The sequence below is a fragment of the Ursus arctos genome, unplaced genomic scaffold (genome assembly GCF_023065955.2).
Source record: "Ursus arctos isolate Adak ecotype North America unplaced genomic scaffold, UrsArc2.0 scaffold_13, whole genome shotgun sequence".
NCBI lineage: Eukaryota > Metazoa > Chordata > Mammalia > Carnivora > Ursidae > Ursus > Ursus arctos.
In genome coordinates, this window is record NW_026622797.1 from 8,691,874 (window position 1) to 8,706,544 (window position 14,671).

Here is a 14,671-nt window from a genome sequence, read left to right on the forward strand (position 1 = left end):
TCTGACTCTCTCTGCTAGGTAAGAAGAGTTCCCTAGAAGGATTCACCAGGACTCACCTGGCATAAATGGAAAGAATAGGTCTAGAAATCTTGCTTCCATTTATAAATGAATCCCTTGAAGGATTATCCTTGAGAGAAACTGGAAGAGCAAGGTTCAAACCCAGTGGCATGACCTTGGGAGAGCTAACTGACCCGTGGAGCCGAGCTGTCTCATCTGTAAGCCACGGAGAATGACATACTCAGAGCACTGTTTTAGTCATGATGTGAGATAAGGTACTTGAAAATACTGCACAGCATACAGCACATAGTAGGTGTTAAATAAGTAGGTCTCACACCCCAGAATGCAGAGCTAAGGATGGATGCCCAAAACCAAGGTGATGTTTAAAAGAACATTTCCTACTAGGACAATGAAGGCTCGGAGGTCATTTCATTTCAAAGAGAGAGTCTTGTTTGCTTGGGAGGGGGGCAGGAGCTAAGCAGAGGAAGCTGAAAACTCTTATCTCTCAGAATCGGATGGGATTTAAGACAGGAGAGTTTTTGGAAGCTGGGCTCCCCTTTGACATACCCAGAAGCCTTCTGTGGAAGAGAGAAGAGAGAAGAGCCACATCCTCAGCACAGAAGGACTTCGAGAACAACCATAGGCAATTTGGTGGGGGTGCTGCAGAGGTGAAAACAGCAAAATAGAGACAGGACATTAAATTCGTTGCTCACTTAAAACCTATTCAGGCCTGAAATTCAATGTCAACAAATGTCCATGTCTGGTCCCATAATTCAGTCCCAGAGTAAGAAGAGAAAGAGGAAGGGGAGAAGGAGAGAGAAAGAAGAAAATTAAACTAGGTTACAGGAAATTTTATACCCAATGAAATTTATAGCATTTGTATTTTAATCACTTCTTCTTTATAAATGTCCAAAGTCACCACAATATCATTAACAGACATATAAACTGTTCTTCCTCTTTCAAGAGTTGTTACCGAAATAAACATGTTTGTTTAGGTCTAATTCTTAGTATATTTCACAATAAACTTAAAAACATGATTCTCTACTTAATTAAAAAAAATAATACCCCAGCAACAATCAAATCTTGCTTAAAAATTTAGAAAGTTTTAGGGGGCCACCTAGCTGGCTCAGTTCATGGAGCATTCGACTCTTGATCTTGGGGTCATGAGTTTGAGCCCCATGTTCAGTATAGATTACTTTAAAAAAATGTTTGTCAGGGCCCACTGGTGATGGTTAAAAGTTGAATAAAGATCTTTTAAAAAATTCAAAAAGCTTTGGGATTACATATCCAAAGGGAAATAGCACTTTTCTTATGTCCAACTAACTTTCTCATTTTTCTCCATTGCCATACTTTGATGGCTGAGTTTATAGGGAGGGACATTTGTGTCATTAGAGGGACTGAGAGGAGTGTCTGGGTGGCTCAGTTGATTAAGCATCTGACTCTTGATTTCAGCTCAGGTCATGATCTCAGGGTAGTGACATCGAACTGCACTGGGCTCCAAGCTCAGTGGGGAGTCTGCTTGAGATTCTCTCTTCCTCTCCCTCTGCCCCTCCCCACCACTCCTGTGCACTCGTGCTCTCTCACATGCAGGCTGTCTCTCTCTCAAATAAACAAATAAATCTAAAAAAAAAAAAAAAAAAAGAGCATACAGAATCAAAGAGAAAGGTACCAATGCTTGGGGCCTTAGAAATTCTCTTCCACACTGGGGCACCTGGGTGGCTCGGTTGGTTAAAATGGAAAATAGAGTAATTGACTGTTAGACAACACAGCCTGAAAATAATTTTCCTTGAAAATGGCTGTATCCGCGAGGGTGACGAGGAGAGCTGATGATGCCCCACAAGTACAAGGAACTTTCTCCCGTGCACAGATGTGACGCAGATCAGCAGTTCTCAAACTTCTTGGTCTCGGGAACTCTTTACAGAATTATTGACAAGTCTAAAGAGACTTAATTTATGTCAGCTAATATATTTACCAATATGCACCTTGGGGGAAACTGAAACTAAGAAAAATTTAAAACATAAGAATATACAAGCTTTCATTCCCATTGTATCAGAACATTTCACATCACGTAGCCTCTGGAAGATTCCACTCTGTACTCTTGAGAGAAGAGAGTCAAAAAGGCAAATATTGTTATAAAATGGCTTTTATTTCATGGACCCTCCTGAAAGGGTCTCAAGTACCCCCAGGGCTCCCTCACATACTTTGAGAATTACTTGATACGGACCAAACCTGGGAGTTTTTGAGTCTCCTAAAGGCCCCCCAGCTTGGGCTTGTCAGGAAAAGAGGTAAAATGGACGAGCCTAGGCCTTCCCCACCTTTCTCCCACTAGAGACACATAGTTAAAAAAATTTTTAAAGATTTGTTTATTTATTTTAGGGAGGGGCTTGGAGCAGAGAGAGAGGGAGAGGGACAGAATCTCAAGCCGACTCCCCACTAAGTGCAGAACCCGAGTGGGGCTTGATCCCACGACCCTGAGATCATGACCTGAACCAAATTCAAGAGTTGGATGCTTAACCAAGTCACCCAGATGCTCCTTAATTTTTTTTTGTTTGCATTTTATATATCAGGATTCTAGGTTCATCTTCCTTTAAGTATAGAGTTGTATGGCAAAACAAAAACAAAACCAAAAACAGTTTTTAAACCACTAGTCGCATGTGTACTATGGGGTATAGTGCATAATAGAAAGAAGAAAAAAAAATGATCTTCATTTGAAATATTTATTTATTTATTTTTATTTTTTTTTTTTTTTAAAGATTTTATTTATTTATTTGACAGAGATAGAGACAGCCAGCGAGAGAGGGAACACAAGCAGGGGGAGTGGGAGAGGAAGAAGCAGGCTCATAGCGGAGGAGCCTGATGTGGGGCTCGATCCCAGAATGCTGGGATCACGCCCTGAGCCGAAGGCAGGCGCTTAACCGCTGTGCCACCCAGGCGCCCCCATTTGAAATATTTAGATTGAGGATTGATGCATTAGTTGTTAGAACAGTACCAATGTTAAATTTCTTAAGAAACCCCAAAAAGTATGCCAAATGAAAAAAAAGTTCATGAAATACATATTAGTGAAAAGAATGACTATTTTATATGTAAATGTATTTGCTCAGAAATTATTTCCTGAGTACCTACAACGTGCCTGTCTCTAGGCTAGGAAGAGCATATATGCCCTTTTAGATCATTAAAAAAAAAGTCACTGCGTCACTTTGAAGGTCTGTAGAGGCAGGAGGGAAGATGAAAGGCAGTAATGGGCACAGGTTCGCGGGGACACAGCTCTAAACCCTGGCTGTGTGGCGGTTTTCTGAGGGGGACCCTCCAGCTGGAGACCTGAACACCACCCGCTGAAACACTGAGTGAGGGGACAAATTTTAACTGCTCCGTGCTCCAGGTTCCCGAAGAACCCCTACTCATGACTTCCTTTTGGTATAAAGACAATAGAGCTACCAATCTGAAAGTCTTGGAGTTAAAGTCTTCCAATGATGAATTAAGACGAGGTAGTTTTAATTTTTGTTGAAGAAGAACACACAGGCAGAAATGTGAACATGAGATGATCAGCGCCCAGATCAAGAGATGGACCATCACAAAGCCCTCTCTGGCCCCCAGTGGTCACTACCCAGCCCAGGGATGCGACCGTAACAGCACAGATTGCCTCCTAACAGCATAGATGACTTTGCTTTGCCTGCAAGATACACTCTTTTGTGTCTGGCTTCTTTAGCGCCACGTTATATGGAGAGACCCAACCACACTGCTGGATGTAGTTACAGACTTCGCGTTCTCAGGGCTACGCAACACTCCACTATGTGAAGATGTCACAGTGGATGTCACATTCTGCTCCTCAGGTACTTGAGTCATTTTATATATAGACTTTTAGCCACAGAAAAGACTGGAGAGTTTCTCTTTTCCAGAAGGAAGGATCCACAGATGAAATTCACTACCTGTTTTCTACTTGAAATTGGTCTGATCAAAGGAATTTTGGGGGGCGCCTGGGTGGCTCAGTGGGTTAAGTGTCTGCCTTCAGCTCAGGTCATGATCCCCGGGTCCTAGGATCAAGCCCCACATCGGGCTCCCTGCTCAGCAGGGAGTCTGCTTCTCTCTCTCCCTCTGCCCCTCTACACCCCCTCCCCCTACTCATGCTCTCTCTCTCACTCCCTCTCAAATAAATAAACAAAATCTTTTTTTTCAAAGGAATTTTTGGTTTTCCTTCCATGTCAAGACTAGAGATGGTCTAACTACAAATTAAGTATTAACAATTTTAACTAGGAGTTAGGGAAAGGTGAAGGGGATTAATATCTTGGCAGCTGACTTTCGTGGACTCTTCCTAATTCCAAAGGAAACCGATGGTGACCATTTCTCAAACGAGGCAGCATGTCTGGGGCTTCTTAGAGGAATAGCATCCCACACCCAGAGGGTTGCCACTCAATGTATGGTGACCGATGAACGGAGTACATGGTGGGTGGGAGGGGAGACAGTACCCAAACAGGATACAAAATAAGGGCACCTGAAATCACCACTTTACAAAATAAAATTACGTTTATTACAGAATAACACAACTTCTTATTCACACATCCCACCTGTGACATTAATCAGAGCCTTTACCTATGAGCCATATGTCATCTTTTCCACCCTTAGTAGTTTATAAGATTTTTTTTTTTTTTTTTTTACTTTTAAGTGTTAGAAGAAAAAGAACCAGAGCTGCCCTAAAAGGAATGAGGAAGTGAGAGCTCCCCAGTGTCTGGCTGGCTATGTCTGGGTGACAACCCATGATGTTCTTTCCGGTCTCAGTAATATTCTGAATTTCCACCTGCCCGCCCCCTCTCGTTTATAATGCAGAACACGTGAAGTTAGAGCGGTTCAGTCTTCCTCTCTCTATCAGTGGATTAGTAGGAGCAGAGTGTTATGCTGTTTCTCCCATTTTGCACTGTTCCCCGGAGATAAGAGAACTCCGGCTGGAGGCCCTCCGAGGGTAAGTACCATAAATTAACATAACTGGAAAATTAGCTAGCTGGCAAACACTGGTCTTCGAGAGCACCTCCAACAGAAAACGACTGTACTCTGAACCATGCAGCAAATAATGTTAACAGACTCCGAGCACGGTTTGTCTCAGGGTGGAGCCTGCACTCTTTCGGTATAGGAATTCTGTCAACGTTAACTTCGTTTTGTGTTTCCTGCAAGCAGCATCCTGGGGATCAGCTGTTTCCTCTGGGGGTTAGAGGAGCTCCTCCATGCAGAGCACATAATACAGTGCCTGACAATGTCAGCTCCACGCCCCCCAAAAACATGAGTTATCATGATTGTTAGATTATCTCTTGCTGGGAATGGAATAAATGAATAACAAAGCTTGGCATGGTAACGATAGCAGGTTTAAAAATTTTAGAAATAAGTATGTTCAGGTGCTGTTCTTAATAGCCGAAGACATCTGGTAACATATCACAGACTTGAAATGAAAACTTTTCTATCTAATCGTTTCAGACTTTGTGTTTTGGCACCGAAATTGGACTACTTATCATGTGTCTCCCTCCTCACTCTCTCCCATATGATTTCTCACAGGCAGAGCCAAGGCCACACGGGAGCAAAATTCATCCCCGGACAGTCAGCCCGAAATCTAATGAAGCTGATAAGCAGCTGCAATGCTGTACGTAGCCCTCTTAAATTTCTTAACTCATGTTTTCCAGAGGTAATAGTCAAACGATCTTTGCCTCATTTAATTTTTTCTCTTGCAGTCAAAAACACTAAATGCCAATAACATGGAGACATTGATCGAGTGTCAGTCAGAGGTAAGAGAGCAATTGTAAAAACATTTCATCTGAACTGTGAGAACATGGAAAACTTTGTTTTCACGGAGTATTGTTTGGATTGTATAATTATCAGAGTAGAAAATTAACATCCTAAATGTAGTTAATTAAATATATTAATTTGGACCTTATATGATGATAATCAAGACCTTATTATTGATTCTAGAAGCTAGAAAAAGATCATTGGATTTTATTGACTAATTTTTAATATGAATAAAACATTGTCCATATATTTTGTGGGGAAAGACTGGGTAGATCTCTTCAATCATTTTTAATGAAAATAAATATATTTTTAGGATGATATCAAGGAACATCCTCTGTTGGCATCATGTGAGAGTGAAGATAATATTTGCCAGCTAACTGGTGAGTTTTGAAAACATACTGGTCTTTTATGTAAGTGCTAACAACAAATGTTCTTGGTTTGCAAAACCACAGTACTTTACCCTACTAGGAATTTTTTTTTTAAGTATTCTTTTAAAGACCGCAGAACATTAACACTTAAATGGCCGGCAGACTCCAGCTCACTAGAGCATCAGGGCACTCTGACAGAAAAGATCCTTTCTACAGCCAACCCCCCCAGCTCTCCGAGGAGTTTTTGGTGGGGTCAGATCTCCCGGCTACTTCTGTTTTGACAATTAAAGCAGGCATACATATGAAAAATAGTTCCTTTTCCCTTTTCTTCCTTCTCTAATGAAGAATGAATGTAAGAACCCACAAAGCAATCATTGCTGATCTCCAATTCCTAGGAGCCCACCATTCGCTCTTCACTGTTTTCATAATATGTTTTGTATTACATAACCGCGACCCAGTTCTCTTCAACCATAAGGACAAGCCACTTCTCCATCCATACTCTTCCACTTGCCAGTGTAGAAACATACTGTAATGCATGTAGAAAATACAGCTTTTATATGTAGGGGAAAACAAGAGAAGGAAAAAGAGGGAGAATAAAAAGAAAGAAGGAAACATGTGAGATGGGATACCCATTGTACACATGACTTCAGGAATTTGCAAAGATAGAACATCTCACTAATGTTTTCGTGATAATTCCCAACTACCAGGTCTAGGTTCAAGCCTTCCCGAGGCAATTTGCGCCAGCCCTATCTTCAAGCAGCCTCCGGGGCAGGGCGGGGGATTCTGAAGGGAACTGCAGACAGACTGCTGTAGCTCCCTCTAGTGGTTGGTTGGTGCTAGTGTGGCTGCAGAAGCGCACTGGCCAGCCCAGCTACAGAAGAGCCTTCCAAATGATCTGGAGCAAGATTCCATTCTTTTTCACAGCTCAGTAATATTCCGCTGTATTTATAGACCAGGTCTTCTTTATTCATTCATCTATCAATGGACACTTTGGTTGCTTCCATATCCTGGCTATTGTAAATAATGCTGCAATAAACATAGGGGTGAACATAATCTTGTTGAATTAATGTTTTCTTTCCCTTTGGGTAAAACCTAGCAGTAAAATTACTGGATCATATGGTATTTCTGTTTTAATTTTTTGAGGAAACTCCATATCGTTTCCCATCGTGACTGAAACTAATGTAACATTCTATATCAACTAAACTTCAATTTAAAAAAAAGAAGATCTTGAGCAAGTCACTTCCTCTCCTTTTAAGTTTTGTTTTCTCTGCCAAAGGAGAAAATTAAAATAATCTATTTCACATCAGAAAAACCCACCGGAGTTATTAAGGTCAATATATGAAGATGGTTGTTTGTAATCTGCTCGGCTAGTTTTGCCGATTTTCTGTAGCAAACAGCCAGTGAAGAGTAAAAACAGGAAAGGTGGAGACTTTGAGGAACCTGGGTGTTGATATTTAGGGGCCGGTTGCTCTGGTAACCAATGTGGTTGCTTTTCGGGTTCATTTTTCTAGATTAAAATTCATGCCCTTTGCTTTCTCAGTTTTTCAAAATCATTCCCCCACACCCTCGTAGGCATACCCTAGATGACATTATGTGGCTGACAATATCCATTGTCTTATATGGATCTTTATTAATTATTTTAATAGTTATTTAATAATTTAATAATTATGAATCTAATTTTTCTCTTCGCCTTGTTTTCCTGGCTGTAGAAATTAAGAAGAGAAAGAAGGTGCTGTCTTGGCCCTTTCTCATGAGAAGGCTTTCTGCTGTGTCAGATTTTTCTGGGGCTTCAGAACCTGAATTAAAAACATCACTATTTGATCAGCCCTTGTCAATCATCTGTGGTGAGGATGACACACTCCCCAGACCCATTCAGGTAGGTGTGCACATACTCGCAAACCTACTTCAGGTTTTTGTCAGATGTGAAAAATCCTTGGGAGCTCTAAATATCATTCTTATGCTAAACTTGCTGGGGCCAATCGTTAGGTTTTTCCACTTTTGGAAATGGTGTTTCCACATGTGAGTGCAGTCAGGAGACTAGGAGGCTGTTTACATTCTACAAGTTAGTTGTACTTGCCCTCCATCCCTCCATCCCTCCATCCTCCTGATTTCATGGACTTAAGAATGCTAAAAGATACGTAGCTTCTGAGAAGTCAACAGATAGAGATGGGGTATAAAGTATATGATCAGAAATCCAGTGTTTATATATAGAATGACTTGAAAGGAGAGAGACCGGAAATAATTTAAGAATGTACAAAATTAGCGCTTTCAAACTTACCTCTTCTGAAAAATATAGCAGAGTGGAGGAAGACAGTTGATAGTAATGGGGCTGTGAAAACCTGGCATTCGTGGTCTCTTGTAAAGACCATGTTGGTATCACAGAGAACCACCTTTTATGGAGAGGATTCTCTATCACAGGTGAAGTTTGCTACTGTTCTCATGCACCGTTTTAATAACCAAACATAGATTTTTCATGTAGTAGTAGCAGCACATGGTTTCATGTATTCAAAGTAAGGGTAACCTTTTCCTATTTCTACATCTCTTTCCTACAGGATATTCTCACTATTCTGTGCCTTAAAGGACCTTCCACAGAAGGGATCTTCAGGAAAGCAGCCAATGAGAAAGCCCGCAAAGAGCTAAAGGAGGAGCTCAACTCGGGAGGCATGGTGGATCTGAAAAGTCTCCCTGTGCACCTTCTGGCTGCAGTCTTTAAGGTGAGGTCACGACATTTCTGCCAATAACCTGCGGTGGACTCTGACGCATTAAGTCTCTGAAAATAAGAAACGGGCCCTTCTCCCTACAAATCAAAGTAAACTGATCTTAGAGTTTAAGTTTTTTAGTGAAGCCTTCTTTCTCTTATATAAACATCTGTGTCTATGATCTCAGATTCCAACAGAGAATGATACAGTACATTCTCCCCCAAATTCTGATGAGAAAAGGCCAAGTCCATGCTCCTGAAGCTGGGAGCCCCTCAGATGATGGCCTCACTCTGTTCACTGTCAGGAAGTTGCTGAGAGAGATTTCCCTAGAGTGTTCAAATGCAGGAAGGAAGGGGGCGCAGCCTGTGGCAGGATGATCAGAGGGTCCCTGAGCTGGACCAGACAAGGGGAAGATGAGGACACCAGTACATGATGTAACCCAACCAGGCCCAACCGTTCCCCTTTCATCCTCCAGGACTTCCTCCGAAGTATCCCACAGAAGCTACTTTCATGTGACCTGTTTGAGGAGTGGATGGACGCACTGGAGAGGCAGACCGAGGAGGACAAAATTGAGGCCCTGAAACAGTAAGTGGCCAGAGTCATTGCCAGAGGCCAGGCCCACATGGTCTCCGTCTTCTGATTCTTCACACGATTCTCTGAGTGTTTCAGGAACACTGACATGTGTAGGGAATCAGAGTGGAATTATGTATCTACGCCCAGAATAAAAATCACAAGGTATCCTGGACATTCCTTTTAAAGTAGTTTTAGCCAAAGGAAAGGAAGCGCTTTTTCAAAGAGTTTCTAGAAAGTGAACTTCAACATTCACAAATCCCAAGAGGTGGAGGAGGCTAAAAGCATAAGTAGTTCAAGAAGGTATGAGACAAAATCGTAGACGAAAGCCTCAAAACAGGTTAAGCAGCCAAGTGTAGGGATGTGGGTTATCCTCAATCTGATAGATTTGTGTCAGACAAGGCAACAATTTCCCCCATAAAACGTCCCTTAAAGCATAGGAGAACAATCTGGAAGGGATGGTTTTGATCATAAAATTCCACAGCCTATTTCACAGTCTTCTAATTAACCAAAATGAAAACTCTATAAAAACAAATTCCAAAGACAACAGAAATGATTACATTTGTAAATGAAACTGTAACCTGCTAGCGACCAGACAATCTCAAACACCTAACTTCAAAATATCAGCAGTTTTGCCAAATGCTATGAAAGTCTGTCTCTTTGTTATGATAGTCCCATGTGGCTAAATATTTCCAGTGAAATAGTTATTGATAAATTGAAGACATTAGAATATCTGTCCCAAATTGAAAATCCTAAGATTACCATAAGTTTCTCCTTAAAGACAATACGCTCTCCCATAATAGTAACTTCTTATGAGAAGTGAAAACAGTCCCCATATTAGAGTCACTGTTGCATATTTTGAAAAAGTGAGGCTTTACTCATCTCATTTGTTATCATTACTACCAATGTTACCGTTTTAAGTGCCTGACTTGACCATATTTACAAACATGCCCTTAGAAACTAATTTCTTCTCCACAAAGATTTCTTGGAATGGCATAAAAATGGGTCATCTTTGTGTGATGATCACAGATCAAGAAAGGCAAATGATTGGGCTCCCAAAATACCAGTCACACGGTGTTAGAAAGACGTTCTGCATGGCTACACGATTATTCTACAAAACAGTTCCCAAAATGTATCAACTATGAAGCTTGTTGCAGAAGTTAAGGATTCCCACTGTAAGATCTACACAAATAATAAAGGGCTGTGTTATTGGTGTGCTGGTTATAAAGACCAGTGTCTTAGGTCTTGAAGATCTCGTGGTTAACCAGTTTCAATCCACATCACTTGCCACTGGAAGTGTCTGAATGAACATTTCACAATCTTACTGATGAAAATGCACCTTCCTCATTTTGAAGGAAGTCTGGGCTAGGCAGAAACTTTCAACTTGTTACACTAAAGCTGAGAGGCCCATTAGCTTCCTCTAAAACCAGCTTCCCTGCACCTCATTCCAGGGTTGCAGATAAGCTCCCCCGACCCAACCTCCTGCTGCTCAAGCACCTGGTCTCCGTGCTCTACCTGATCAGCAAGAACTCCGACGTCAATAAGATGGACGCCAGCAATCTAGCTATCTGCGTCGGACCCAACGTGCTGACCCGGGAGAATGACCAACACCTGTCTTTAGAAGCCCAGAAAGACTTGAACAACAAGGTTTGTTCTGGTCTCTGTCCGAGAAACTCCCAATGTATGAGCTCACCATCTGTTTGAAAAAGCCGAGTGATAAAATGCCTCTGAGTCTCTCTGGCTGACTCAAGCTCACAGTGAAATATGAAATGCAAAATGCTTTTGTCATAGTTCTGCTCTCTTAGATTTATGCATTTAAGGAAACGGAACAGTCCTGTCTCATAAGATGACAAAGGTGTCCTTTGTTAAGGCTAAATCTCACTGTCTCCTAGGATAGAAAAGCCCTTTTGTTTGGCTGGGTTTTTTTTCATTTGTGCATTGCACTCTGTCAGTCCAACTATCAGTTTGGGAAACTCCTTACCCATATGAAAATTTTAGTTAGAGTTTTTTTTTTTTTTAATTCTCAAAAACTGCATGTCTCAAAAATAACTTCAATATATATGATTTTTACCAATTTTCTGTATGTTCTTTTTAAACACATAAAGATCTCATATGCTCATTTTGGCACCTCCCTAACAGTGAACCCTCATTATAACCCCATTCCTTCTCCTCTTCCTTTAAAAAAATCAAAGATGTCTTTAGGCTGACAACTGGCTTCTTTTTCCTCGTAGGTTAAGACAGTGGTGGAATTCCTCATCGATAACTGCTTGGAAATATTTGGGGAGAACATTCCAGCACATTCCAGTACTGCTTCTGATGACTCCCTGGAACACACTGACAGTTCAGGTACCAAATGTGCTCTTGATTGATTATGATTGTGGGGGGAAGTCCATTCCAGTCTGCCAGTCCATGCCAGTAATGCAAAGTATCTCTGGTATTTGAAGCAGAAGTTACCTGCACAAGTCACCAAACCAAATTCATAGGATGCTATTAACGTGGAAACTTGCTCTCAAATTTTCCTGCAGTCTCCTCACTCAGCTGACACCCCCTCAGCTTCTTTCTGAATCATAAAGAACTGCTACTTTTACCAAGTTATCTTTGGCTAGAGGGTTTTTTCCACATAAAGGGAAATGGGTCCATTAAAATGGAATGGATCCAATAAAAGAGCCATCCAAAGGATTAATTTTTAAATTTAAGATCAATTAATGTTCGGTGAAACGCTGTTTTGTCTCTTTTCTCATTCTCTCACTAGTATTTCCTTTTCCTACTTCTCTTCTGTACTTCAAACTAGGAAAGGAACAAAATTTTAATGTGACCGATCTCTTTCATATCAAGCCTCAGAGTAGCTTCACCAGATTACCTAGCGCCATACTTGATACTAGTAGGGTGAATTGTACAAAAGTTTATTTGTCAAAGAAACTGACTCAGAAACTCAACTGTCCCTTAACTTCCTCCAGACATGTCAACGCTGCAGAATGACTCAGCCTATGACAGCAACGATCCTGATGTGGAATCCAGCGGTGCCACAGGCTCCCCAAACAGGCAGCCCCAGATGCCCTTGGAGATGGCTGCCTGCTGGGAGCCCAGAGGCCCGCAGCTCGCTTGGGAGTTGAGCCCAGAGCCCATTGTCAGCACCGTAGCCAGGCTGAAAAACTCCCTCAGGGAACCAGACAGGAGCTACTCAGAGCCCAGCATGTCATCCTCACAGGAGAGCCTCGAGAGTCAGAAAACTCACCAAAAACTAACACGAAGTGAGGACGACTTCACCATGGCCCAGGCAGGGGCTTGTTTGGAAGGTGAGGAAGCCGAAGACCCGTTTCCAGAGGAAGTGTTTCCTGCAGCTGAAGGCAAAATCCAGAGGCCACAGGACCTGAAGGTGAAGAACTCGACTCAGGGTTTGGGGTTACTGTGGGGACTGGCACCCAAAGCCTCCTCCAGTGGCTCTCTGGATGCTTCCTCTGACAGCTCCCCCGTGGCTTCTCCTTCCAGTCCCAAAAGAAATTTCTTCACCAGACATCAGTCTTTCACAAAGACAGAGAAAAGTAAGCCCAACAGAGAGATTAAAAAACATTCCATGTCATTCTCCTTTGCCTCTCACAAAAGAGTGCTGACCAAAACCCCCAGCTGTGTGTCTGTGAAATCCAAAGGCTTTACAAGAGACCAAGTAAAGAAAGGTTTTAAAAAAGAAAGCCAGCTTGCTGGGCGAATCATCCAGGAAAACTTGTCTGAAATCCAGGGCCAAACAGCTCTAGACTTTAGCTCCAGATCCTACAGCGTCTCAGTCGAGGATGTGTTCCAGCATGTGGATCAGAGAAGCCCTGGGAGTCCACCATCTTATGAAGAGGCCATTCGGTGCCATGCATCGGACCTCTCGGCCTATGGGGGCCAAACAGTTGGCAGCATGAGGGCTAGAATGTTCAGCCAGGACACTCAACTACCGCCTCTCCTACCTTTTCACCACGGAGGGAATTCAAGAAATATACGCAGTCAAGAACCACTTGACGGGCACAGACTATCTCCCAGGACTGAGAGTTGGAAACAGAGCAGGACTGTCCACACTTCTGTCGAAACGATAGGACAAGTGACTGTCACAGGGAGACCAGAGCTGCACCGGCTAAGAACTGTATCTGAGTCAAAACAGAAGTCTAAGCTGGACCACCTAGTGCGGCGAGGTAGTCAGCCAGTCTTTGAGGAGGACCAACTCCAGTATGCTAAAGAATCCTACATTTAGGAAGGCCGTCCAGACACCATGACATGGCTTGTGGTATCTCTGTAAATGCATGACTGTATAAAGAACTGCTTTAGACTCTGTTTTCTAAAAAGTCGAGAATAAGCTCCTTTAGAGAAGTTGTGTAGAGCCTCCTCAGAGGGGCTAGCTATGCAAGGGCACTCAGGTAGTGTCTATGTGTGCCCGAATTTGTGCAACATGTAGCAAGTGTATAAATGTACTGAAGACAAGGTGTTAGGTGCAAAGATGTCTACATGAATATGTGTGTACTTGTTTGTGAACTTGTGGTCTATGGCATTGCTGGTCTCTGCCTCCTGGGACACTTTTCTATTGGTTGGTGTTCCGAAGTAATTTTTCTTCTCTTTTCATGTTGCCTCAAATGTCATGCCATTTTTCATATCTTCCACAAACTCCATTTAGGGGGAAATGTTTAAATCTCTGTTAGAAGTTTACTCCAGTAAGCAGCTTTGTGAAAATTACTCACCATGATAAGAAAAAGGAGCAGACTGCAAGGAATAGACTTCAGTGTCTGGAGTTATCAAAGGCATTACAAACGCCAGTAAATGAAAAGGTCATTGTTAAAACTGATGAAAAATACTTAAATGTGTCTTTTTAATCATCTCATTTTCAATTTGGACAGATGAGTAAAAATGCAGTACATCAATACTGACTAATTTAGAGCACTGTGAGTTTCTCTGTGGCTCAGTAATATCTTCTCCAACAGTGTGGAGGAAATTACTCTATATGCATTGGGGATCATATATAGAATTTCAATGTAATCTCACTACAATAAATTGCCTTCCTTGTTTCAAAGTAAAAATGTTCATTCTTTACTGATATGTTGCCTTCTCTCCCTTGATTCATAGAAACCCAGGAAAAGCACTCATACACTGGGTCATTCAACAACATTTATTGAATATATATTCATTACTCTAGATTAATAGGCAGGCTGGGAGCTTGTCTTTAGAAAGAAAAGACCAATCCAGTTCTCCGGTGGTTTGCAAATCCATAAAAATGTACCTACTTGAAGCCATTTTTTCAAT

At 41.9% G+C, this 14,671-nt stretch overlaps 1 protein-coding gene across 1 annotated transcript; it reads left to right on the forward strand.

The window, feature by feature from the left end:
• The first annotated feature begins 4,748 nt into the window (after positions 1-4,748).
• On the forward strand, positions 4,749-14,448 carry TAGAP (T cell activation RhoGTPase activating protein). The gene is made up of 10 exons (XM_026505151.4): positions 4,749-4,951; positions 5,536-5,620; positions 5,709-5,762; positions 6,077-6,143; positions 7,841-8,007; positions 8,684-8,845; positions 9,306-9,415; positions 10,852-11,047; positions 11,632-11,746; positions 12,358-14,448. The coding sequence occupies exons 2-10, from the start codon at positions 5,594-5,596 to the stop codon at positions 13,629-13,631; spliced, it is 2,172 nt and encodes a 723-aa protein (XP_026360936.2). The 5' UTR covers positions 4,749-4,951; positions 5,536-5,593; the 3' UTR covers positions 13,632-14,448.
• The last annotated feature ends 223 nt before the right edge of the window (positions 14,449-14,671 follow it).